Source organism: Amblyomma mixtum, chromosome 3 (assembly GCF_055824585.1).
Source record: "Amblyomma mixtum isolate Tamu chromosome 3, ASM5582458v1, whole genome shotgun sequence".
NCBI classification, from domain to species: Eukaryota; Metazoa; Arthropoda; class Arachnida; order Ixodida; family Ixodidae; genus Amblyomma; species Amblyomma mixtum.
This window is the reverse complement of record NC_143014.1, coordinates 90816110-90843032: the sequence shown is the minus strand read 5'-3', so window position 1 is coordinate 90843032 and position 26923 is coordinate 90816110. Positions and strand designations below refer to the sequence as shown.

Genomic DNA, 26923 nt, shown 5'->3' with positions numbered 1-26923 from the left:
ACGTAGCAGCAGGGAAGCATGCAATAAAAAAAAAAATGTACATCGTTGCCTCCAGTCTTTTTTTTGTTTGTTTTACATCTAGTAAGGAGAACACGCTTCTTTGCAACTTGCAAGGCTTTGAGGCTCTCAAGAAGAACAAAAAGCCCTAAATACGCTACAATGGCTCTCCATCTACATGAGCAGCTGCTTGTGGAAAGGAGGCGGCAGCAAAGAGGACGGGCACACTGAGACAGTGAAGTCTGGGCATGCGTGTGCACTTCTGCACTATTTTCATGGAGGCCACTTTAATCCTACACAATCCTCATCTATTACAACCTAGAAATGGCAGTTTTCAGCAGCAGGCAACAGAGAAAATGTCGATAACAGAAATATGCCTCAGAGCCAAACCACCCAATTGCATCTCATACAGCTCTAGTACAGTGCTGCCTGCGTGCCATTTGCCACACCATAGTTTCGTTCTCGCACATTAGACCAATTGTGCTTGCACTGCAGCGGCTATGAAACTGCACCAACAGCTGCAACAAAATTCACGTTGCCTGCAAGTGCGGCTCAGCATCGGCGTGGGTGCAACACGCTGGAAGCCACTGAACACGATGATGGCCAAGCATTGATGGAGTTAGGAGTTTCACTTTAGACCTTCGCTGTTCCACACTCGCTGAATATAGGATGTCAAAATGACGACACTGGGCGAGCCACTATAGCGAAGTGACATTCACAATGTAGCATGCAGGAAAGCTACCACAGCTGGGACATAACAGCCGAATTTGGATTAAATGGGTTTCTATGGGAGCCTGGGCAGGACTGGCTCAAGAAAATGTAGCAGTCGGGAAAACGCAGCACCCGGGAATGTAAAAGCAGGGCTCTACTGTATCCAACCAAGCACGGTCAAATGGCTGCAAAGAAAAGCTATAGTACAGCTTTAACAGCAACTTTGTTCCCACTCGAGCTGCTGACCAGTTCAGTGGCACCCTGTCATCTGCTAGCCATCCTGGTCAGCTTAGTTCGTAGAGCAACTGCCCCAGGCAGGCAATGGTCCTGGGTTTAATCAATCCACAGAACACACTGCATTTTTTTTTTCAACTACAAAGTTTCCATGAAATCTGTATAGCTTTCCTTTTTAGCTGTATGGCTGAGACTGGCTGGATGCCAATGAGTAATTATTCCTTTATTTCAAACACAGCATCCATATCCACAGCATCATCCATCATAACCCTCTTTCTTCTCCTATTTCCCAAGTGCAGAGTACCAGGCCAGATGTTGGGCCTTCAGGCCAACTTCTCTGCCTTTCTCTCAAATAAAACTTTCTCCCTCTTGAGCATTCATAAAACTGAAAAATGTAGATGCCTAAAAAAAATTTTGGTCCATCCTGATGAAGAGTTAGTCACTCAATAACAAATATATTATGAATATAACCTTTTGAAAGGTACTTAAACATTTGTTGCTTATCAGAAACAGTACAATCCAGTCATGATCTTGAACGTTTCATAAGTTTACCCTTGATATACCGTTGTTTTTTCAAATGCATGAGACAAACTTCAAAGCACAGATTACATTTATGCTGTAGTGTGGTCATTAAAGAAAATGGAGATGATAAAGTTTAGGAGCAGAGCCTATAATTAGGTTTCTGGTAATAACACCATTGCAACTGCCTCATGCCAGAAGGAAGGAAAAAAAAATTAAAGTGGGAAGGAGAGTAAAAGAACACAAAGTGAAAGGAAGAGGCAGCAGCAAGAATTCAGCTCCTACTGCACTATTGACAAACTGAGCGAATAGCTTCACAAGTTTAGACTGCGACGTGCAAAGTCAAGGGAAAGTGCAAGGAATTCATGCTCTTGTACACAACAAATGATAGGCACTCACCTGGTCTTCCATTAGTGAAATTAGTGGTGACACAACCAATGTGATGCATTTCATTTTCTGAGCATAGAGGTATGCTGGCAGCTGGTAGCACAATGATTTTCCGGAACCAGTTGATGAGACTAACAATGTCGACAAACCTTGAATTACAAAGAGAAAAATACATTGTGCAAAGCTGCTGGTTTGCATAGCAGTATTTGATAACACCGGTCAAGGAGCCACTTTCTGTTTGCTCCACCTTAATACTACTGAGCTTACCAGACAAAATTCTCACAATCGTAGCTTCTTGACCAGGCCGGAAGTCCGAGAAACCCATTTTGTGCAGCGTCTCAAAAACGAATTTTGGCGTATCTGAAATATAAAACAAGCGAGAGCATTCTGCAGTGAGGACCTCTGATCTAGATGACAGAAAATAAGGACCTCTACTGTCTGCCCCCATCCCTGTACATGACTTCATTAGCTAAGTGTGTTCAAAAGCTTCACATATGTCTACTGCCATTGGATACAAATTGTCCAACCAAACCAATGACACCAGGCCATGGCTTTAACATCATTCAACTCCATGCTACTCTGTGCTACGCTGCCTGTCTTCAAAGTGTGGTCAAATATATGCTGAATAAGTAAAAAGTGAAGGAAAATGTGACAAGTACAAATGAGAAACTTGGCTCCAAATATAGTAACGCATCACGCTGACAATAATTTTAGGGGCTCTGAAATACCTTTCTGCTGATGACCATAATGTACTGGAAACAATAGGCAACTTTATGAGTCATGTCATCTCAAGGAAGTTCCTCTTGTATGTACAACAAGAGCAGTGAAGTTAAAGGTATAAGACCTAACTTCCACAGTTACCTTTGACTCGAATTCCCTCCTCTGTTTACCCTCAACTTGCGCCTGTGGGAGCTATGCCGTACTATATCTGCGGTTAGTTGCTGTTGTTAACAGTAGCCTTGCTCTCACCGCTACACCGAGGTGCGGAGCAAGAGGCCAAGTAACAATGTGTGGGTGCTGAAACCGCATATACAGCTGCTCTATGGCAGCATAAATCAGACAGAAAAGCTGCAAAAAAAAAAAAAAAAAAGATTCCACCCTCTGCTTAGTTAGTGAATGCTACATGCAATGTAGGACCATGTAACTTGGCCAAGATATTTGTGGCAACGCAGTCGACGCCCCAAAGGGCTAACCTGCCATGCTCAATGGGTGGTTTGGGCTCCTTCAAGGAAACAATGCAGAAAAAAAAATTCCATACTTTTCCCCTCTTCTAGCATTCAAAAGTAACATCCGCAGTTGTACCATGACATTCCACCACATGAAAGCACCAGCTTCAAGGACTACACGGGTCATGCGCAAAACCACATGAACAAAGAGGGCCCATTCTTGACAGTGCCCACATCCCAGCCCACTTGTATATCAATACTATAACAGGCCAGCAGATGAATGGGGGAGTTTTAGGTTTTAGGTTTGAAGTTTCAACATACAATGATGCTAACACAGCTTACACCCCAGAAAGTGCTATGTACAACTCTTGCTATAAAAGAAGACTCAGTATTAGGCAACTCACACATGCCAATGCAAGGAACGCGACAAGCTATTGTTGCATGACAGCCTAAAATCATTCAGAGATAAAGAGCTACCCATAGTAACATAAGGCTTGCCTGGAAGTTTACCACCATGGTCTGCTTTTAGAAGAGGCTGAACACTTCTTCTTTCACTGTTCTTGATATGTGCAGCAAGGTTAAGTTCACTTTCATTCACAACAGCTGGTACTTTGTCCTGCTGTTCATCTGTGAAAAAAAATAAATTGTTCAAAATGTTGGGAGCCCACAAAATTTTTTAAAGGACCATAGACACTAATTTTACTTGCATGTTTTATTCTTTTAAATAATGCGTTAGCCTTTAATATATACGACTTATCACATGGTATTCGCCAACAACCGTTAAATGATTTGTAATTGAATTTCTTCTTGATGCTTCTTTCGGTTTCATCAACCGAAGGATGGCTGTGACGTGTAGTTGATGTTTAGGTCACGTGAGCCGCGCAAACTAAACTAAAACATAATTGCTGATATTCAGTTTCATTTCCCTACAACACTTAAGCCAGCCTGTTTCAAGAGCAGGAATGACAATAAATGGTGTATGAGCGGCTCTATTACCATTTTTTCCATGCCTCACGTGACCTAAACACCAACTACAAGTGACAGCCAACGTTAAAATGATGAAACCAAGACAGCATCAAGAAGAAATTCAATTATAAATTATTTAGCGCTCGTAGGTGAATACCACGAGGTGATCCTAGAGTACCAACGTCTAACACATCATTTGAAAGAAGAAAACACACAAGCGAAAATTTGGTGTCTATACTCCTTTAAGATAAAATGCAGAATGAAAGTGATGTCAGAAAAAAAATATACAAGAGAAGTACGTACAAGAGTTTTCTGAACAAAAGACCTTTGTTAAGCTCTCCGATCTGTTGAGGCTTTTAATACCACGTGCCATTTGTGCAGCTTCATCTAATGTGGGCAAATGGATCACTTCAGGCTCACAGGGGACTTCAAGATGACCTAAAACAATGAAAGAAAAAAAAAACTTTGACTAATACCCAAAAAAGCAAATAAGTTTGAAATGACATTAAGGATTTCAAAAGTGATGGGAACAAAAATGATTAGGCATAACATATGGAGAAAAAGCTGGTTTGGTTTAGTTTATGGGGTTTAATGTCCCAAAGCGACTAAGGCTATGAGAGACGCCGTAGTGGAGGGCTCCGAAAATTTCGACCACCTGGGGTTCTTTAACATGCACTGACATCGCACAGTACACGGGCCTCTAGAATTTCTCCTCCAAAGAAATTCTAGCCGCCGCAGCCGGGATCGAACCCGCGTCTTTCGGGTCAGCAGCTGAGCACCATAACCACTGGGCCACCGCGGTGGCTGGAGAAAAAAAAAAAAAAAAGCTGAAAGGGGGCAGCATGCATACATTATTGTGCGAATGAGAACTGATGACATTCTAGCTAAAATTAAGAGGAAGAGAAAGACACAGACAAGAAAAGTATTATGTAGAACATATAAGCAGTAGTTCATTAGAGTAACAAGGTGTACACGAAAAAAGAAATGCTCCGAGGTTGCGGAGAGTGAGGTTAGGTAATAAGCAAGAATACAGAAGCCATAGCTAGCATAGGATAAGGAAACCCGGAGGTTATTATGGCGAAAGCCTTTAATGCCTCATACTGTCGGGACCAAGACGTGTTAGCAAATGTGTCCGCGTTTTGGATGCATGCCTTATATAGGCATATGCCAATCAATAGCCAATCGATACTTAATCGGGTGCAATCAAAAGACATCGGAACATGATATAAAGAGATTTCATGATTAAAAAACTCAATGACTAATTGGTAATTAGTAGTAGTTAAGAAGTGGCATGTGGGACTGTGCACTGTGCCTGTACCTTAACTAACACTAATTAATCAGTGTACTAGTTAAGGTCACATTAACTATCACTAACCATACATTAACTAGTGTCACGAAATATGCAAGTCATGCTTAACTATCATTAACCATCATTAATAGTTAGATGTTTCTAGACCTTTCATAAACATTGTGTCGAGCATTCTAGAGAGTTTCATCACTTGACAGGTGAGCGACAGGACACGATGGACGGCATTAGAACAACGGTAAAGACCAATTAGCCTAATTAACCTTTCTAGTCAGACCACATAAATAAATAAAACCGAGTAGGAAATTGGCCGAGTTGGGGAATCGAATCAGGGTCTCCGGAGGGCGAGACGAGCATGCTAACCACTCCGCCATGCCAGCTCGATGGTTTGGAATGAACAAAGGCAAGTCTAGCTAATACGGCGTCTTCGTTCACTCCCACCTTCCTCCCTTCCCTTACGGTGAGGTTCAGGTGTCCACCGAGATATGCGAGAGAGAAACTGAATTGCATGGATCCCAACTAGCTTTTAGCTAGGGATCCAGATGTTTTCACAAGCATGCCTTGTATGAATGTTGAGAAATAAAATTGAATCAATCAATCAACCAATCAATCAATTTCCTTCCCTCAAAAAACAATTTACCGTCGAGAAAGGCGTAGAGCCGAACAGGCGATGGCGTTCTGTGGACTCCCTGGCAGCATTGCAAGACTCTGTCGTGTTCCACTCTAGAGGCGAAGCTTAACATCTTAACCACACATCAGTGACACAAGCAGCAACACTGTGCTTAAGGCTTTCGCCTCACCGCACTTTAGGTCAACAAAGTGCACCCTTGAATTTTTTTGAAGCGGCCTTTGTCCCTTTCACCATGCCTGCATGCTGCTCTGTCATTGAAAGCTTTTTAACAGATGTTTAGACCGACACTTACTTGTGCTCCCAGGGCAGGACCGTGCCCAATGGCCAATATTGCCACATTTAAAGCATTTTGCTGCGTCACTTGCAGAAGTGGTGCCTTCCCAGGAAGTTTGGTTCCGTTTGTTCTTCCACTGTTTGAATTTCAGTTGCCGCACATTCACTTTATGATGACCACGTGAAAACTTCTTTCTTTTCAGGTTAATTCGCACAAAGTTTTCATTAAGGCTTTTGCTTCTTGCAGGCCTGAAAATGTAATATTTATTACTTACACATGTTAGCTATTCACAAGTGCATATACAATATACTAATTCTGCAATGCAATGAAGATTTCATCACCTGTTGACGTTAGGTCTTCCAACTTTCTTTAGCTGCTCAACGGGACGTTCATCCAATACCACTGCATCTTGGGCTGTCACCGATGGCTTGGTACACTTTTTCTTCATTTCTCTGGGCTCACAACAAGCAGAATCATTAGAGACCTTTGGTTTTTTTGCTGTCTTTTTTCGCTGCTTGTCTCCACTTTGTGTAGGCGAACTAGTACTGTCCACTCTTGTTCGGCGTTTTCTATTATGCTTTTCACGGGGCTCTTTAGCAATTTCTTTCAAAGAATTCTGTTCTCCAACAGGCTTCTCTTCAAACTCGTACACATTCTGTGAGGGTTGGTCCACACACCCATCAAGCTTGCTTACCCGAGTTTCTTGTTTACTTGCATATGAAAAGTTGTGCTGAGGCTTCTGTGTGCAGTGGTTAATGCTGTTTTCATTCCGTGTTTTTGCTTCTGGCAGCACTAAATGTGAACAGCTAGAATTTTCCTCACAAGTGAACTCTGAAAGCTTGGGGGAAGGAACAGGTGTCTGTGGCTGTTGCATGGCAGGAGTTTTAGGAGATGTAGGCTTGAGAAATACATCATCAATTAGTTCTGAGAATGACGAGTTAAGTGAGGAATTTTTTGTGCTAACCTTGGCTTTTACATAGCCTTTTTCACTGAACCTGCCTCTGTACACACTTGGTCGACATGATAATGTCAGGTGAGATGCTGATGATGGTGGACTAACAAATACTTCATCATCATCAGCAATGCTGTTCCTTGACAACCATGACTCATCAAGACTCTGATTGTAGTACAGCGTACGTGAAGTTGATGCCATTTTGTGAGGAGATTTAAGAATGCTGTCTTCAGCTGCTGTTAAGTTCTGTTCACTTGAGGTACATTCCTTGGCTTGTTGCTCATTTGCCACAAAGCTAAAGTGTTCCCTGTGCTCTTCTGTTTGCGGGCATACCGGTTCATCTTGCAAACTTTTAGATCGATAACCACACAACTTGAAGGCTTCTTTGGGTTGGCTCTGAAATGTGAAAAGCATTTACACTTCTTGATGCCAAAGATACATAGGCATGCTGCAAGACTTACTTTCACTTCAAATGATGCGAACAGCTTCTCACGAATCTTGCTCTTGTAAACACTTGAAATTGGCAGTTTTTTGTTTTCATTAGCTGAAGGCCCTTTTTTATTCAGTGAACTGTCCCATACGCCATCGTCCAAGGCCACCTAGAAATGCAACCAAAGTACAGAGACTGTTTCTCCTCTAGTGCTTCTCAGGTATGGTAAAACAGAAGTTAGCCAGAAATAATATGGAGGTTTACCGATGCTTTCAGTTTAGACACATTTTTCTTGACCTTCCAATATCCAGTGTAGGCCTCTGAAATGGGTGCATGAACACGAGTCGTCACATAGCAACACAAGCAATGTCTGCAATAATTGGAAAAAGGTAATGTGCACATGGCATTATCTATTTTGCTGCAGTGAAGTATGCATACTTCAAGAGACAGTCCAGAACATACGAGAAGCACATGCCTTCTTGTACATCTCAGCTTCAAATACTCTAGCAGGCAATATTTTTCAGTACTCCACTGTGTTGCAGAGCCCCTGGCTCATGTGACCAAAGTTAGTGCTGAGTCATGGAGTCATGTACTTTGTCTAGTGTAGCATTTCAAAGCTCTAAAGATTGAGGACAGTTCTCCCTGCTCTTCAGACGCTTGAAACACAAGCGATACTCAATGAGCCCAACTACAATGTCTGAAGTGAGCTACGGTAATCACATGTTGCACTCTTTATATATGACAAAGAATGTACAGCCATTGTCAAAAGTTTAGAGCCGTTACTGGTTTGCTTTTAAACCGTGTAGTGGGGCCCTTGTGGCACCTGTGGAAGTCCTAAATTTTGGAAGGGTGAGGATGAGAGCTCCTTTTCAAGAGATTTGGAATGCCGGAGATGTATAACAAGCCACACAGCGTGGCCCAGAGGCAAACCGCCCTGGGCTCTAAACTTTTGACAAATGGTGCACCTGAGGCCAAGTTGCCGTTGTTGACTAGGGTGGACTTATGATAAACTCGTGTGGGAAATGGTTTTGTGGGGCGGCCATGCTTGCACAATGTATTTGTTCTTGTCTGTCAAAAAATGTAAGTGCCAATGTGGTTTTTCACTGGAAATGGAGAATTCCTCGTTCAGGGCGGATATAAGAGAAAGGAGCGGGGCCGTCGCTTTCGCCTCCCCTCTGATATCTCTACATGTATGAATGAATAAAGAATAAACTTTCGTGCGCAAGTTTTTTTTTTTGCGTGTGTGTATGTGGAAAATATGGATACTGAACACTGTGAAAAACACTTCCAACAAAAAAGCATCATTGTTTAGTCAGCATGAAGACGTCTCATTATTACTCTTACATGTTAGTACCGTGACTGCGGGCACCCACAGAGAAAACACCGCAATGCATGAAGCGGTTCAAATGGCAAAGGCAAAACGCATCGTTCAATATGCGCAAGCTGGCTCACGCGTTTTCTTCTCGCTATTTGTCGCACAGCTTACAAATATAGAAAATATGCACCTGCAATATTCTTCGGTGCGTTCTTGATGTCAACCTGAAAGGAGAATAAAAATGTGCGCGGCCGTAAGCTCTCGGGTAAACACCAGTCGCAAACATGAATACGAAGATGAGAGGCAATACTAACAGCAGACGGCTTCCTTCCGTGTTCCGCGGTAAACGACTTCTCCCACTCTTTGATTATAAATTTAAGCTGCTGAAGATTTTCACTCACATCCATCTCCTCGAGAAAAGAAGGCCTACGTCTCTATTTCATGTTTTGTAACATTCGCGCGGTTTTACAAGTTGAGCGAGACTTCGCCTTGGCTGGGCTTGACCGCGTGCAAGCGGTAATATTGAGTTAAGCTGCCTTATAAAACTTTGAAGTGTGCAATATTATAAAAATAACCATATCACATGTTTCAAAGCACAAATTATTATAAATTATTTTTCTATCTGGATATTTAAAAATTGTGAAGTAAGAGTGCTTTCGTTTTTGCGATACCTGAGCAACCTGAGTCTGCTGTTTTTTTTTGTTTTGGCTGGGTTTTTCTTGGACGTACTGAGTGTTGCTGGTGCTGTACCGGGCGCGTACTGGGGCATGCAAAGTCAGCGCTGACCTGTAGTGTAATAGTATTCAGGAGAGGAAAGTGAGTGCACCGTTCAAGTGAAGGTATTCGCATGTTGTAATTGAAAACACCAATGGGCGTGCCTTTTCGTCGTCGTCTGTGCGTCAATCCCTGTTTCTATTTTTTCCCCCTTTTTTTGTGCAACTTTTACTTCTGGATAAAAAAAAAAGCTGGCAGATTATAGAGCAAATGATATGCGCGAACTATTTATGTCTACTGAGTTCGAACTACCTGGCAGTTAATGTGGCTTGTTGCGAATTCACATTCGTCGTCTGCCCGTGAAGCTCTCGAGCAGTGCTCGAGCTCTCGTGAAGCGATTTCTTTTGTTCCTGCGTTTTATCATCTCATTTAGTTGTTTGACGGAGGGATAAATGGAACACAAGTCGAAAAGAGCCTCGGGAAATGGATGCCGCCCTCGGAACCTTGCGTAATATTTTAATTTTCACTTTTTTTTCTTCTCCGTGGAGTGTTGCCTCGAAACTGCCAGTCGAACTAACTAGTAATTGTACCTTAAAAATCCAGCTAGGAGAATTCACGTCACTTCTCTAGTGTTGCTGCTACGATTCGTGCGTCATGTACTGTGGAAAACCGTGGCTGTGCGTGGATCGTGTAGCCAGACCGCGATATTTGATGCCGGTAGCTGCGTGTCTGCCGAGTAGTGCTGTAGGGTCTTCAGGTTACGGATAGCTCGGTAATAGCATCTGCTATGATACTGCTGACGAATTAAGTTTTATGTGTTTGTCTGCACGAAACTGTAGACTATGTTGCCTCCTTGAATGTAATATTTTTCTCACCGTTCTCTATTTTCAGTATGTGCAGCACCGTCATCAAGTTCAATGGACATATTACCCCAAGTGATCCTCTCCACCATCCTGTTATAATCATTGGGCAACCAAAAAACCTTGCTAAAATCACATTTGAGGATGTCAAATGCAAGCTTGAGCCTCGTGTTGGCGAGGAGGTAAGTGCACACCGTTGACAATTTGCTTTTTATTTATTCAATTTATTTATTCAAATACCCTAAGGGCCCGTGTGGGCATTACATAGGGGGGGAAAATAACAGTGAAAAAAAATGAAACAGTATAAAAACTGCAATGACTACAAAGGTAGCAGCTGCGTACACCATCACGAAATACACATAAACCACTGTAAACATACATGTTCATCTTAGTGCGGTTTTTCACAACACATACACAATATGGAAGGGTCAACACTACAACTCGAGGTAGCGTGTCAGAAAGACCTCAAATTTGTCGTGATCTTTGAGAGATGCAACGGTGCGAGGGAGCTGATTCCACTGACGGATGGCGAGGAGGAGAGGCGAGTGAAAAAAGAGATTGGTTCGGGCAAACATAGGTTCTACTTTCATTTCGTGATCAAATCGTGGAAAAATGTGACGGGCCGGTGTGATATGGCACATAGCAAAGGAAGAAAGACTATGATATATCTTGTGAAAAAAGGATAGAAGTGAAGTCTTTCGAGCAAAGAAAGCAAAAAATTTTTTCGAAGGTTGAAGTAGTACATATTTCATGCCATTCTTTATCCTTAATTTTGTGTATTTCTGACTGGCCTCTTAGCTCATGAACTTATCAGCATATTCAGCAAATGGTATCTTTGCCAGAAGTGTGCCATTTTCAAAGCTGAGTGTTGTACGAAAAGTCTGTTTATGGGCAAATTTGAAAAATGGACTCCGACCACTAGGAAGAGAATTGATATCTCGGCCTTGTATTGGATCTTTGTTCACAATTGAATGATTGCAGCAATTAACAGTGAACTAATGTGTTTAAACTGAGGGTTCGTACAGGCAGTGTACAGAGACAGTTGCCACTGTTGAGGTTCAGAGCGTGAGTAATTGTTTAGTTGAGTAATAATTGTAGGTGAAGGCGAACTATCTTTTGGTGGCTAGCATACGCACTTTTCCTTATGCTATTCTCGTTTTCCATCAGTGAATCGCACTCATTTTTGTGCACTGTGTTCAGAAGTAGCTTGGGAGTTCTACTTAATGACTACCTTATTGCCTTTTTGTGCTTATAAATGTGCCCTCAAATCATTTCCATTTACTGTAGCCAACATATTACCTTGGGTGATGAACCCCCAGACAACACTACATTCTCAGGATGTTGAGAGGATGTACTTTTGAGGATGTTATCTCATCCTGATGACATCCTTTATTGATACTAAAGTCTTCACTGAGCCCTAATATGTGAGCTCAGTGCATCCTCAGAATATCCTAAAAAATGCCCCTGGAGGGCCTGAGAAGGTGACGATTTGGTGCAAAGAATTTTTCTTATTTGCTTATTGTGGGCGGCATTAATGGGAATGGTGTGACAGCTTTATTTTTGCTTCATTTGTGCTGGATTCTGACAAAAACAAATTTTGCAGAACGTCGTGCTTGGCAAGATTGTTTGCAACTGATTCACCACCTTTTTCGGTGACCATGGGTTGTTTTTCACACAGGCTGTTTTGACCACATCAGAAACATGAAATACGCAAGAGATGCTTACTGAGGAAATATATTTTGTGATATATCTTTGACTTAATATTTATTGTGTCAGAATGTTTCTCTTTATTAATGTCACTATTGTACAAAATTTATTTTAATTAGATCTGCACTTTTAAACGAGCCACATGCATGAGATCAAGCTGTCACAATTTCAGTCTAGTGCCACAATATTGTCTTGCAATTAGACATTTGTAGGATGTTTGCAAAATTTTCGTTCTCACGGCAGCCAGAAGTGTATAAACTGAGGATATCATTGTGGAGGGTGTTTGATCATGTTACACTCAAAATATACTCAGATCATCCAGTTTGGGAAGGGGGTTTTGGACTATTTGAGGGTGTCCTCAGGACTTTTGGTGTTGTCTGGGTTGTTTCAAAACTTTGACCAACTTGGGTTTGTTCAGAACGTAGGTTGGAATTTTCCTTACAGACAGCAGCACTCAGTCATAAGTTTGTTTTCTTGTTGCTTGTAATTTGTCAGGTAAGAGGGCCTCAAAAGTGCTATCTGGTTGTGGTTGCACATGTTGCCCAAGCCTATCCATGAGAAAAAGAAATGGATCTTTTCTACTGGCCTGGATGCCCTATATTTGTTGGGTTTTGAAGTAGAACTATAGATATCTTTTTGTCACAACATTCAGTTTGCTTTAGGAAACTCGTAGAATGAAACTGAAGTCAGTGATACTGAACGCAGCTTTGGCAGCAGTCATCACCGTAAAATATCAGACATTTACTGTTGATTTTTTAAAGATTAGAAAAGTTTAGTAGCTACTAAGTTGCACACCTTACTCCTGTTTTCATTGTTTTGATTTCATAATTTGAAACCATTGTGTTTTTTGAGGGGTTCAGAATAATTTTTTGGAGTAGCTAATTTCAGTAAATTTTTTTTGGCCATGGAATGCATCAAAACCCAGTTCAGTCACGATAATGAGTAGGAGCTAATGAGCAGGAAGCTTGGAAGCGAGCCTATAATCGTGCATGGGAACAGCATTAAGCAGTGCATTAAGTTGCACTGTTGCAAATTGTAGTGAGCAAGTGCACTTGTGCTGTTGAGAAACGAATCTATGGGGGGACAAGCATGAGAATGAGCTGATGTCTTTGCAGCTTGCTGCTGCGCTCAGCTTGGGATCTGGGCCTCTGGGGTAATCACACTCAGCCTGCCATGAGCTGTCTGTTATGACTGAACTCATTTTGAGTTTCATATCTGTATACACTGTGTGAATGAAATTTGAGGCCATTAAATTAAATATTCCGTAAGTCCTGGAAAAAATTCATTGCAACATGACATATATAGCCTTTGTACTGGCAGAAGCATTACAAATATCCGCATACAAACAAACAGCTCTTTACAAACAGATACAAACAGCTCTTTGTAATCAACGGTTCGCCAATTTTGTAGCGTAAGCTACACTACGTGGGTTGGAAGGAGCTTCGCATCCCTCTGCGCCGACCATACTGCGCAGGCGCGGCAGCAGCGTGACGTCACGAGAGGCGCAGCTGCGTCGCCTTCGCCGCCGGCGCGCGCGCTTCTCTCCGGCGTTCTGTCGGTCGAAGCATTCCAGAGGCGTGACGTCTTGGCAGATGCGCCGAAGCCACGTGCGTCTGCTGCAGCGTTTACGACAGCCACGCCGCGCGCTACTGCGCATGCGCGAGGAGGGCGCACCATGCGTATATAATGCACGGGACATGCGGTTGATGCCATGCGCTCTACATGGAGGTTAAAGAGAGTCGAGCCGCTGCCAGTCGGCGGAGAAGCCTGGAAAACCTCAATTCCTCAGACCCTGAGGTTGTCGCTTGGCAGTTAGCCGCTTACACTACGTATATCCTGGCATAGCAGAGCTAAGCCACTGCCAACTTTTTTTTGTTATGGAGCTACGTGAAGGTTGCAAACAGAAGCAAACATTCAGTGTCTGTGTGTGTTCTGTCTTTGCATCTATGTCATGCTGCTGTGACTAATTTTTATGTGCTTAAAAATTTTAGCCTTTCCCGATCCTGTTTATATTTTTTCACTAAAGAATGTAAATATTGTTAACTTTTATAATGCTGCAGAAATGTGTTTCATCATATTATTTAGACTGTCTTTTTATGTGGAAAGTCCTGCTTGCACGTTTTGAATGCAAAAATATTCAATTCACCATTGCACAGGGCTGTTTAGCAGATTTGTTACAGGCAGGAATATTTATGGGCAGTTGAAAGCTCCTCAGTTAATCATTATTTTTTTTCCTGTGAAATTCAAGCTCTTCTTGTGAAATGAGCCACACAGGTTGAGCTTGAGGAAAGCATTTTAAAATCATACAGAATGCTGTGGGCAAGCGATACTGATTTGAAGCAGCTGTCTTCCTAAATGTGATCAAGCTAGGCGCATTTAATTGCTCTTCAGGAATTGAATTTGTGTCACCTCTTCGTCTTCAGTTTATATTCTGTTAAGGTTGCTTTTGATTTCGCTGAAATTGCATCTGTTATCACATGGAGCACTTGGCGTGGAATATCACTTGCACATTTTTTGGTTTTAGATGTTCAAGGCAGCTGTGGTCTCTCTGCACCCGTCACCTACTGACAACTGCTTCTTGTACTTGAACTTGGCCATTGTGGCTGCATTGCCAACAAAGTGTTCACGCCACAACACGCCTTCACACGCTCATTCTCTTACCAAACTGGTAAAGAGCCTTACGTCTGGAGTGGATGAGTACATTGTGGTAAGTCTTGTTTATAGTTGCTACCATGTGCCTTCAGGTTAAAACTTGAAGCATGTATGGCAAATGTATGTTGATCAAATATTTTAGGGGAATCCCCCAAGGTGGAGTAGATTTGTAATAAGGGAGTAATTACTCATTGGCATCCACCTGAGCGCAGCCATACGGCTACAAAGGAAAGCTATACAGCTTTCTCAGAAACTTCGTAGTTAAAGAAAAATTCGTCCTGGTCCGGGGTTCGAACCTGGGACCACCGCTACACCGGAGCAGTCGCTCTACCAATTGAGCTAACCGGGACGGCAAGCTTATGGTAGGACGAGAGCGAATTGATCAATAACTTGCCGTCCCATAAGCTTGCCGTCCCATAAGCTTGCCGTCCCATAAGCTTGCCGTCCCGGTTAGCTCAATTGGTAGAGTGACTGCTCTGGTGTAGCGGTGGTCCCAGGTTCGAACCCCGGACCAGGACGAATTTTTCTTTAACTACGAAGTTTCTGAGAAAGCTGTATAGCTTTCCTTTGTAGCCGTATGGCTGCGCTCAGGTGGATGCCAATGAGTAATTACTCCCTTATTACAAATGTATGTTAAAACATGATGTGTTAATACTTGCACAAAGAAGTACCTGGTTACTTTCTTGCTTGCGCACCTTTACACATGAAATTATGGTGTATGTAATCAGCCATAGTAATCTTTCTGTATTGTTTCAAGTTTTTTCTTGAGCTTCTTTATTAGATATAAATGATAGTACATTGAGAGGAGAGTTTGTATAGAAGAGGTCTCTGAGTCATTGTGGAACCTCTTGTAATTAGTTGAGCAGTTGTGCGCAAAGGTGGCCTAGAAGAAACAGAAAACATAAGTACAGTGAAATACTGTGTACATAATTACAGGATATAGTTTGAGTTGTTTTAAATGAATAAGAAAAAGTGCAGTGAACTACCACTTGAATGAACTTCAGGGTACCTTATGGGGACCTTCGCTCAATTGAGAGTTTGCTGACGTGAAATGAGCAAGCAGCCATTTGTTTTTATGAGCTGAAGTAAATATCAAACCATTGAAATGGCTCCTAAAGATTTTATTTCACAACACTAAAAACTTCTTGCAAGTGTCATGTACTTGGCACCTTGAAAAAAATGCAGTAATTTTCCAGTGAACGTTTGTATTCGCCATTGCCAGCGTTTTAACTGGGCAGGTTTGTTGCCGTTTTTACGCACCTTTTCTGGTATGAATGCCTGCTGGCTGGCAAAGGCTTCTGACTTCCATGGACACATGAGTGCCTCTCTTGCTGAAATTCACATGCTATTGTCTTTGATAAGAGGTTCTTCCTTCCTTCTTGAGATTGAGAGTGAGGCAAATGCACTAACCAATTTATTCTGCTACTGCTCAAGCTGCATGCCAGTACGGGGCCAAACCAAACTAAAGCAGATATGGTATTTCGTACTTTTTGAAGTGAAAGTATAACACTGAAAAGTTATGCAAGCTGTGTAGTTTCACAAGTTGCACAGTTTGGAATAGAAGCTTCTGAAGCTTTGGGTAATGAAAATTGCTGCATATGTGCTGAAATGATGCACTCTGACCCAGAATTGTTATGTTACTAATTTCCCAAATCTTGAACTAAAAGTTGCAGTGTGCTGAACTTTGTTCAAATGAAGCTCATTTCTATTGGATGCAATTAGGTGGGGGATTTTTTAAAGTTCCCAAATCTTGAACTAAAAGTTGCAGTGTGCTGAACTTTGTTCAAATGAAGCTCATTTCTATTGGATGCAATTAGGTGGGGGATTTTTTAAAGTTTAACTGGACCAGTGAAAGTTTTACCAAGTGACATTGTTCAAGTAGTATTTCACTGTAAATCACATAACTCCAAGTCTGGGAAAAAATGGGTAAAAGCTAAAAACAGAGCCAACATCTGAGTAATAGGCAGTAATGATAAGTAATATCAAATGTAGAAAAAAACAGGAGAGTGGGGGATTATTAAGGAAGTCCATGCAGCCGACTTGCACTTAGACAACTGTGTTGTGCCTTACTGGCAAATCACTCACGAAGACTGCAGTACCAGTGAGCTAGTGTAAGCAGTTCTCTGGGTTATGCAGGTACTCGTAGATGTGTATATATACGATTCCTTAATTCTATTTCTTCCGTCTTGTGTTTAAACAGAGTCTTAAAGGGACTGACCACTGACCAAAATGTGTCGAGAGTTTGGTGGAAATGAAAAGGTCGTGCCTCATATTGTGACATTGAGCATTGCAGCATCGGAAGATTTATAATTTTAATTTGGAATTGAAAATCACACAAAACAAATCTTGCGATGAAACCCTGTATCCCAACATGTGACCACATTTTGACAAAATATCGCTGATTTGGTTTAGATGCAGTCTTTTTTATTTTTTTTTAAGAGTATTCGTCATGTTTTATTATAGTTTACGCTCTCTCCAGTGTGCCCTTTGGTGAAAAGCAATGCTCCTTTCATGTCGCCGACAATGTGCTTTTAGGTTTTGTCGCTAGATGGCCCCACAGTCTATTGTATTTCTTGGATGGAGCAGCAACCACGGTCCACTAAAACTTATGTTGATGGTACATCACTGTGCCATTACAACTTTGGTGTGGAAACTGAAATAGGCTCTACTGCATACTAAATATGTCTAATTATTATTGTCTGGCATTTGAGATTTATATAGTTTTTGGTGGACCACATTTTCCGACACGCAATTGACATTGTGTTTGCTGATATGGTTTCCAGCATCGGGATACATAAAACTAGGCGCGTGCACTGATAGAAAATATTCGATGCTCAAAAATTCAGCGTTTAGTTTCTTTAAGAGGGGACATGGCTTTGAAATCTCAAAAAATGGTTCCAAAAATTAATTTTTTGATAATTGTTGTGTCCACTCTTATGCTGTCCCGAAGTTTTATTGCTGAAATCGACCGGGAAATGGTCTAAAAAAATTTGTTTCATGGACGGCGGCTGTGCATTGCGAGGAAATGCTCGATGTTTTTCTTTGTTTTGGTTTTCTGACTAGATGTTCGTCTTGTGAAGGAGATTTCTTCATGGCTATTTTATCTGTTTTGACCCTGTTTGTTTTGTTGCATTCCTGGGGCCATACTGCTGCTACATCCTTTTTTTTTTTTCAGATTTGTAAATTTTAAATCTCTAGTATGAAATTATCTTCTTACTCTAGATTTATCAGTGGACACTGCATCACAAAAGTTAAAAACAAAAATTTGGGCGTTGTTAAAAAAAAAAAAATTCCAAAAATGTCTTGGCCTGTAGCACGACAGTAGGAACGCAGTAAATGTTGAACCAGCCTTGTGCCACATTTTCTTAACTCTGCAGCCTTTTTACAAGATACAAAGGAAAAATAGTTATTAGAAAGCAACTTTCTGGAGACATAACTGGGAAATTTTGTGAGAGTATTCATAATAATATATTTCTAATAGGCTCAAAAAATTTCATGTGAATACATAAAGAAATAACAATTTTTACTGAATGTAGTGTTCCTTCTTAAGTCTCATTCGTGCACAGTGTTATAGGATGTGCGTTTTTTTTTTTTTTTTGTGGAGAATGAGTTTTGTTTTTCAGTACTGTACTGTGATTTTGGGTAGCATTAATAATTTTGCTTGAGAAGATATTCATTCTAGGGTGTGCATATATGTAAAGTTCAGTGCATTTGTAATTGAAGTGTTCTTGGTCCTGCTTGTCATCCCTTCCATGTCTCATATGCTTGCTGTGGTGCTACTTGTGTCACGTAGCGTATGGCAACTCATGGATCTGCCACTAGCCTGTAGCTTGTGGCAGGTCCATGAGGTCTTGCTAACTGCATGAAGATGTACAGGTCTCTCCAGTATGAGAAGGAACAAAATTTTGAGCATTGAATTAATGATTACTTCATAAGTATGTGTGATAAGTTTAGTGTTCCCTTTTTTCTAACTGGTTTCCCTTTTGGCGTATAATATCCAAGAGTCATTTTCAGCTTCAGTAGAGAAGTAACCAATAAATTTCTCTTTTTCTGTGAACTCGTTGCTCCCTTTTATATTGGAGGAACCTGTACGTGGTGGAAAGAATGAATTCTCATGATAAGTGGGAAAAAGAAAATTAAAGTGAATTCAGCATCACATTTCACTCGGTCTTTGTTTACCTCGCATTAATGGAATCAGTTTCAATAACTGACCCATGACCAGTTATTGACCATGACCAGGAGAATAAGCCAGTTAAAGCCAAAATTTCTCTTTACCATTGCCATCATGTGCATCACCTTGGTTTTGTTTCTGCCCCCTCATGTGCTGGTGCTGGCGTGGGCTTTTTGAAAGCTGCATTGCACAGATATGCACATTCATTGAGCAACTAAACTGAAATATTTTCTAGTTGCTTTTACAGTGCAAACCAGGGAGAAGTGTTTTAATGGAACCACTGAAGGAATGTCTTCTCATCAGGATTTTTTTTAAGGGTACAACATTTCTGCGAGCAGAAATGTTGTAACTTGACTCTTTACTTTTTACTGCTTTCCCTTCTTGGCTGTCATCTTTAGTTGAGCTCAGATGGCCATATTTTTCTGCCTTATTTAAAATACGCTTTGGTGTCCACTGACAATGCACCATGCTTGTGTTTTCCAGTGGTGTGCCAGTCTGTCATCCACTTGGGGTGTCACTGAATGGCCAAAAAAGAAGTGAACAGATGAGCTGGCTGATGGGCAGAGTGCAGCTCCAGCCTGTAATCTTTATTTTTTTTTCTGGCTTGCTCTGCTCTGTGAGATTAGTGAGAAGGTGAAGAGGGTTGTTCTTAATTGCTAATATCTCTGGTGCTACAAAAACCTTTGCGGGAGATTGCTCGGTGATTCAATATCTGTCAGTCTCTCGGTTTTCTCACCCTTGTGCACGTTTCTGTGTCCTACATCATATTAACTTATGGTGGTCAGTCTATTGAATTTTATGCCAATCTTTCTTTACAGCTGGTATGTGAATGGCAAGATGTGTTTGCCAGTGCATGTGCTGTTGCTAGAGCATTTCCGGTGTTCAGCCGGAAGTCGAGTGGCAGTCCAGGATCGCACAGTGTTATGGTGGAGTTTCTGCTCGTGGACGGAGGAGGTGGAGGTCGCCATCTGGGAGAGCCAGAACTGCGCTGCCTCACTGCTGCTGCAGAAGCCATTCAGCTGACAGCAAAGATTGTCGATACGCCCTGCCATGACATGAACACCGAGGCTTTTATCAAGGTAAGGGTATCGCTTGATGAGGCCTGCTGAATGGAGTTTAGTCCAGTTAGGTCACTGCATAATTGAACTGTGCACACAGCCAAGGGCGTCCGCAGAACTTTTTCCCGGAGGGGGGGGGGGGGGGGGGGGGGGGGCAGTAGGTTAGCACCAAAAAGAAACTAGTGCATAGATAATATCCGTAATTCCAGGGGGGGGGGGGGCAACCACCCCCCCCCTTCCGGACGCCCATGCACACAGCAAAGCTGTGAGAGTTTTCATATTGAGTGTATTTGCCAGAATTGAAAATGGTACAGTGCTCAACAGAATACAACAACCCACATATGAGCTATGTGTACCATTGTATGATGGTGTGCAGGGAAGCTTTCTATTCAGTGATGATTTGAAATGGAAGATATGAGGGTGTATGTGCTACTTGCATGTCTTCAAGCATGTCGTAAAACTTGTAAGCCTCACCATAGCTAACTGCGGGAAAGGCCATGTATTCAGTTTAATGTGTGGCATTCATTGAGATCCGTGTACACTAGCATTAGAAAATGGACAGTGCTGTAGTCCGAATATAGATGTGGATAATTCAGTATTTCCAAACACAGATCTTACAACGTCTGTAATGGTGAATCACATTCTGGTCATTACAGTCCTACCTCGTTGTAGTGAATGGGTAGAAAATTGTAAATAGTTAGATGTAGCCAAAATTTGTAATATTAATTTTGTCTGAAACACACGCTAGAGCAGTGATATTTAGTCAGGGAAGGGATGTCAAATCGGGCAGTTTTTACTAAAGAAACTAGGGGACCTTTTTCGAAGTTTCAGCACCTTTTGGGAGGTCCTCATGGTGGTTATGAAAACTGCAATAAAACAGAGTGCATTAGGCTGGCTTCCCCACATTGCAGCTGTGTTGTGTAGAAACTGGTGCATCAAAGCGAAAGCTGTGAGATCGACCTACAGGTGGCGGCACCGTTGCCCCGCTTGTGTGGATTGGGATCCGGCGGTGCTCGCGGAAATGCACTTGGCGGTGGTTCACTTCCAGGTGGGCAGTAGGTTTTTTGCCAAAGAACACATGTCCTTTGTAATGGATGAGTGATATACTGCCTAAAGTGTTCCAGTTTTGCACAGAAATGTGTAAAATTGGCAAACGCTGTGTGAGAGAAGCGCGAATTAAATTAAAACGGAGGACCAGCATGCATCCCCTGTTCAGTGGTTTGCTTGCATGGTTTTGCATGCGTTAGCCTTGTACCGCACTGACAGGCGTAATTTTTTTTATTGCTTCACACTTGCCCTTTAGCATTTTTGTTTTTGTTCGCCTTTTCACCAGTGTGCGCACTACTGCCTGTCACCAGAGAAGTGATATAGTATACAGGCGTCAGACAGGCAAATTTAGTGTCACATCCAGCTAGTGCATTTCACCTTGTGAAGTGTCACTGTAATAATGTGGTGCTATGCTGGGAAGAAAAGTGCCATTCGGAATGCATTTCTTCCAGCAGCGTACTACGTATGCGTTCTCCTTCCTTTATTCTTGTTAGGCAAAAGGTGAAACCACTGTGACCCTCTTCTATGACAGGAATTTCTTTGGGCAAAGACACACCAAACTATGGGGCAATATATTAGGTGCTGTGCAGTCATTTTCTAGCCCCCACACTCATGCCCTTGGGGCTGACCTAGCTCAAGAAAGGAGACACGGTCTGGTTCACTAGCGTCCTTGAGGATTAAGCAGACTAAATGCAACGGTGACAGCGTACTGCCCGGCAAGTGTTTCACAGACGATGAATGCTACTATGGCTAGACGATGTAGGCACTGCTTCAAACTATTCCCCCCAAAGTAAGATCACGACGGTATTATACAGGAATTTTCGCTGCTCAGGAAAGCTGACTGTTCACGTGTACAGTGTACAGAGTATTTCAGCCGAGTGCACGGAGTTGGCCAAACTCACTACGAGGCAAGTGCGTTTTTGCCAGTCTCAGTGAAGTTAATCATGTGAAGCTGAGTGAATGACTAATTGCAAGTGTCATTTGTTGAGTATGACTCTAAATTTGGCCATGTGACAGGAGTATTACATACTCGCCAAAATTCAGGAGCTTCTGCAGTTACTTTTTATTACATTGAACGGTGAGTTACGAATTAGTCACTACAAAGACACTGCAAAAGACTGCTCATGAGTGTGGTTAGACTTGCGCAAGGAGCTTTGAGAGAATGAAGATTACTTTAGCTCTAAAATTATCAGACAGTGGCTTCAGTCTTATGCAAAACAGGTACCAGAAATAAAGCTTTCCATATTAATTCACTGTTAAAGAAATGGATCGTCTTTGTCTTAATGTGGCTGTCAATATATCTATTACTACCCGCCAAGTAAATACTGCCATGCAAGGAGGAAGCCAGGTAGTTAAGCACGTATGATATTCAGTGCTATTACATTTCGCCCCACAGGTGGATGTGTCACATAGGATGTTCATATTCTTTTCTCAATTTTTACTTGTCAGAAACAATGGGCTTGCACTGTAGAGAGCACTAGCATTCATTTAGCCAAATAGCAATATTACTAGGCTCACAATGGCATACATTCATCTAGTCTGACCAAGTAATATTTGCGGTGACGCCGCCGTGATGGCTCAGTAGTTATGGTGCTCGGCTACTGACCCGAAAGGCGCGGGTTTGATCCCGGCCGTGGCGGTCGAATTTCGATGGAGGCAAAATTCTAGAGGCCCAAGTGCTGTGCGATGTCAGTGCATGTTAAAGAACCCCAGGTGGTCGAAATTTCCTGGAGCCCTTCCCTACAGCATCCCTCATAGCCTGGGTCGCTTTGGGACGTTAAACCCCCAACAAACCAAACTAATATTTGCGGTGATATTTAATGCTGGGAATTATGTGAATCGTCAATGTTTTCGCAGTTCTCTCGGGCAAAATTTGCTCACTGCTGTGATGTGACTTATGTGCAGTAGCCTTCAAGTTTAGCAGCAAAAAACATATATGTCTCACATGTACTACCAGCAACAAATTAAACATAGACAAGAGAACTGGAATACCAACGCAGAAACACATTTATATTAGCTCCTGTGGAGGAAATACAAGCGAGGTCCATTAACATTTCTAAAAAACACTCTTTGAGCCTTAGAATTGAAATTACCCTGTTTAATTAGTATGAAGCTGCCTCTAGCTAAGGTCTTCTCATTTTGCTGTTCGCGTTTCAGTTGCCTTGTTCGTGTTTCATTTGTTGCTGATATCTTTCAGAATTGGTTAATGCGGTAAGAAGAAAATATTCAAGAAACTTGATCATGCCTATAGAGGCCACAAAATTAAATGTGAGATTGCATTCTTCTTGGCAGCAGTCTTCAAGCCGACTTAGTACCTATGGGATCCCAAACATAACTGACAATAATATACAGTCGCTGGGCAGCTGCATTCAGCTGTGGGGATGGCAGTGAACTGTTCTTTTTGCTTTGATACAGCACCTAGCACCATCATCGCTGTGTTTGAGATGCCACATGACAAATAACGTGAAGTGCTGAAAACCGATGGAGGATGTCGATCCAGCATGATATACTCGACATGGACAATTATTGCCTTCATTGCAGCCTAGAATGATAGTGTGTTCAATTTTCTTTCTTAAGACGCAATCAAGTAAATAGAAACACGCTGAAACCGCAAAACAGTCACCAAGAATGTGTGCCGTACGCGCACACGTAAACACTGCTGGCTAGTAGATGACACATGAACACATCCCCACTAAAGAGGGTTCGCCGCGGTGCTGCAAAGGTGCCGAATCATTATTTTCACCACCTATGTGACAGTCAGCATGAGTACAGGGTGGTTACTGCAAGGCTATGCGACCGTCCACGCCACTGCTTGTGCTGTCAATGGGTGCGAGAGGCGTGAGCGTGTGCTGACCGCCTGGGTACTGACCCTTCATGCCACGGTGTGTACCATGCTGCTGTTGGCGAGTGTGAGGTAAAAGCACAAACTACCTTGGCCGCACCACCACCTGCCACTTGTTCAGTGTGGCAAAGCCTGCCGCTTGGCATCCGAGTGGGAAACTTTTGGTCCTGGGGGGTTTGATATATCCGTTTTATTTCCAATTTTGTTTGATGTATGAAGTAAAAATTACATGTGTTTGCGAAAAATATTTAGGAAGAGTTTGGTATAATCAATTATTCATAATACCCATGTTCGTTGTATCAAAGTTCGACTGTATTCTTGTGTGCTTCCCTGTAGCAAAGTTGTTTTACAAGTCGAGAGTGTTGCATTGTTCCTGCAGAGGCACCTGCAGTCTGCAGCTGCTTGGTGTGGGAACATTTTGGTCAGGCCCACCTTTGTCTAGCACTCTGTATGACTTTTTAGCCATATCTAGAAAAAATAAAGGAAGAAAGGAAATCCTGCCAGTTGAGTTGATACTGAATGTTTTAACCTTTAAGGCCCTCACTGAAGGGGACAACTCACATTGGCCCCTTCTACTATAGCAGATTGTTTGCTAGAGCTGAATAATCTTTTTCTCTCCACCTGGAGTCTCCTTCTTTCAATTTTCAGGCAGCTTAGCTTAGCCTTCTGTTTAGTACTGGTATTGTCTTGTGTGCATTAGTCAACATTGATTACCTCATATTTGGTTATGGTGGTGACATGCAGCCAATATGCATTGTTTGTTGTATTCTTTTCCCAGACTGATTGGTAAGTGGCTGTTGCCATTGGATGAAGGCTTTATAGCTCCCTCCATGCCCTTTTATCTGTTCACCTTCTGAAAACAGTACAGTGAGCTCTAAGGAACTGCTTAAATTTTTTAATCAAAGATCTAGAACTTTCCCAAAACTTATTGTAATGCGTTCTGAACTCTGATAAAATGTATTTGCTGGCAGGGCTCCTTTTGCAGGCTCTAAAGAATGTGGATATTAGTTTACAGAGTCCTGCAAAGGTGTGCTTAACTGCACATTTAATACTATATTTAGGCTGACAACCAAAATTTGTGGAAATAAAGAATGACGACCCTGATATCTTTTAGAAGTGACGCATCTCTGTCAGGAAGTAGCTGTTGACTACTCAAGCTTTGAACTCTATCGCTGTTCCCTTCCTGTTCGCTGCTGTTGCTGTAGCTTTGCCAGTGGTTGTCGGTAGGCAGGCAAGGCATCACTCCTGAAGGTGTGGGCTAAGGAAAATGGCAGAAGAGGTTATAGAGTGGAGGCAAATAGCAAATAGACTAGATATTGAACTTTTAATATCTCCGTGTTCATGCTTGGTGCAAAAAAAAAAAAGGAATACTTATGGCCGGACGATGTTGCAAATGATAATGCCATGTTGATTACAAGGTGTTCCTTATGGTCAGCAGAAAGGTGCTAATCGCTCCTTTAACATTTATTGGATTTATTTCCTTTCTTGTCAAGGGCTCACAGGCACTGTATCCTTTTGTGGCATTTTGGCAACTTTGCACCATCAGCAGACATTTATTTTGATTACTTTTTAAAATGAGCTTCACCACAACTCATGAACAGTCCCTTCTTTTCCTTGCAAGCCAAAGACTGTTGTTTAGGTTTTTGTGCTCATGCCTTAGCTATATCACTGGGTGTTTCATGTCAGGTTGGGTACTCATGTCCTGACCTTGCAAAGAATGAACAGAGAATTATTTTCGATGCTGTGGCATTAGGTATACCGACTGCAATTGAACATGCCAGCCAAATTAAACTAGTGCAACCAGTGGTTCTATAAAGTTTCTTTCTTCATAAAGGTTTATTTTCAGCATAAGTCAGGAACTCAGGTCAGGCATAAGAAACAAAATATTCGCCTTTAGTGAGCTGGTCACCTTCTTGTATACAGCATATGTTCTTGGGTTGAAGATTACAGCAAGCTGGGTGCCTGGCACAGCCAGTAATGAAGAAGCCATTAAGATTGCTACATCTAAAGGCATTGTAGCACTAAACATTTAATAACAGTTGGTGTCACTGTTGTAGTGTGGTACAACTAAACACCCCTGCATTTAACTGTTGAGACTGCTGTCTATGTTGGCCTGGTCTATAAGGATCATGTAGGCTGGGTAGCGCATGCCCCAGGGAGTGCGTGCCCTTGAGAATGTGCTATCTTAGGTCGTGTGATCCTGGTTCTCTCTTGGCATTAAATGCTTTTTGTTCATTTGTGCTGGCTTCTAGCTTTATTGTGATGTCATTTCCAGTGTGGCGTTGTTGTTTACATGTGTTTACAGCAATCTTTGCTCTGTTGGACTTGTGTACTTGGTGTGGCATCTGTGGACTCGCTTTAACCTGACAAATATTTTGGCACTGAATTTTGCACTTTTTTCTGAATTTCATTTGTGAATTTATTTTCTTGTATTGAGGACATAAGGGGTAGCACAATGTTTTGAAGGGTTAGAGACACCAAAATTTTCACACTGTAGTTTTGCTTTTGAATGGTGTATAAGACATTAGTAAACAGGAGTCACAATGTGGAGTTCACCTACGCTCAGTTCTTGTAATTAAATTTCTTCTTCTATGCAGTTTCGGTTTTGATTTCAGCAGTCGAAAAATGGTTGCGACGTCACAGGTGAGCACCAGATAATGTGAGGCATACAAAAACTACAATATGTAATAGCTCAGTGTTCATTTGCTGCTATTCTGGCTTCTGGGCCAGTTTAGTGTAAGAGTTTGAATGAATTGAAATGATGAAGCAGCAGTTATACTGCAGTTTTTATATGTCTCACGTGATCTCATAGTCACTTGTTACGTCACAACCATCGTCTGGCAACCGAAACTTAAACTACAGAGGACAATAATATCAATTACAAATTATTTATTGAGCGCTGTCGACTTGCACGTGGTGATCCATATTTACTAACGTCGTACACATCACTCCAGATCATAGACACAGTCCAAAAAGTTTGATGC

The 26923-nt window shown here is 41.9% G+C and overlaps 2 protein-coding genes across 7 annotated transcripts in view; one reads left to right on the top strand and one right to left on the bottom strand.

Moving 5' to 3' along the window:
* The window catches only part of RecQ4 (RecQ4 helicase), a 61271-nt gene extending 51902 nt beyond the window's left edge, over window positions 1–9369 (bottom strand). For both annotated transcript variants that reach the window (XM_089580085.1, XM_089580086.1), the window contains exons 1-10: window positions 9203–9369; window positions 9079–9112; window positions 7838–7893; window positions 7605–7742; window positions 6533–7539; window positions 6210–6439; window positions 4284–4418; window positions 3513–3641; window positions 2116–2208; window positions 1861–1997 (exon numbers count right to left, since the gene is read on the bottom strand). In XM_089580085.1, the coding sequence (XP_089436211.1) occupies window positions 1861–1997; window positions 2116–2208; window positions 3513–3641; window positions 4284–4418; window positions 6210–6439; window positions 6533–7539; window positions 7605–7742; window positions 7838–7893; window positions 9079–9112; window positions 9203–9295 (2052 nt within the window). In that variant the 5' untranslated portion in view covers window positions 9296–9369. The remainder of the gene's footprint in view (window positions 1–1860; window positions 1998–2115; window positions 2209–3512; window positions 3642–4283; window positions 4419–6209; window positions 6440–6532; window positions 7540–7604; window positions 7743–7837; window positions 7894–9078; window positions 9113–9202) is intronic.
* A 200-nt stretch (window positions 9370–9569) lies between these two features.
* Window positions 9570–26923, top strand: part of grsm (probable aminopeptidase NPEPL1 granny smith protein) — a 37261-nt gene continuing 19907 nt past the window's right edge. Inside the window, exons 1-4 of one of the 5 annotated variants that reach the window (XM_089580082.1) lie at window positions 9570–9704; window positions 10494–10644; window positions 14694–14876; window positions 19811–20071. In XM_089580082.1, the coding sequence (XP_089436208.1) occupies window positions 10495–10644; window positions 14694–14876; window positions 19811–20071 (594 nt within the window). In that variant the 5' untranslated portion in view covers window positions 9570–9704; window position 10494. Of the gene's footprint in view, window positions 9783–9872; window positions 10111–10493; window positions 10645–14693; window positions 14877–19810; window positions 20072–26923 lie in introns of those variants that run through there. The other 4 variants (XM_089580084.1, XM_089580083.1, XM_089580081.1 and 1 more) reach the window with 4 other exon arrangements.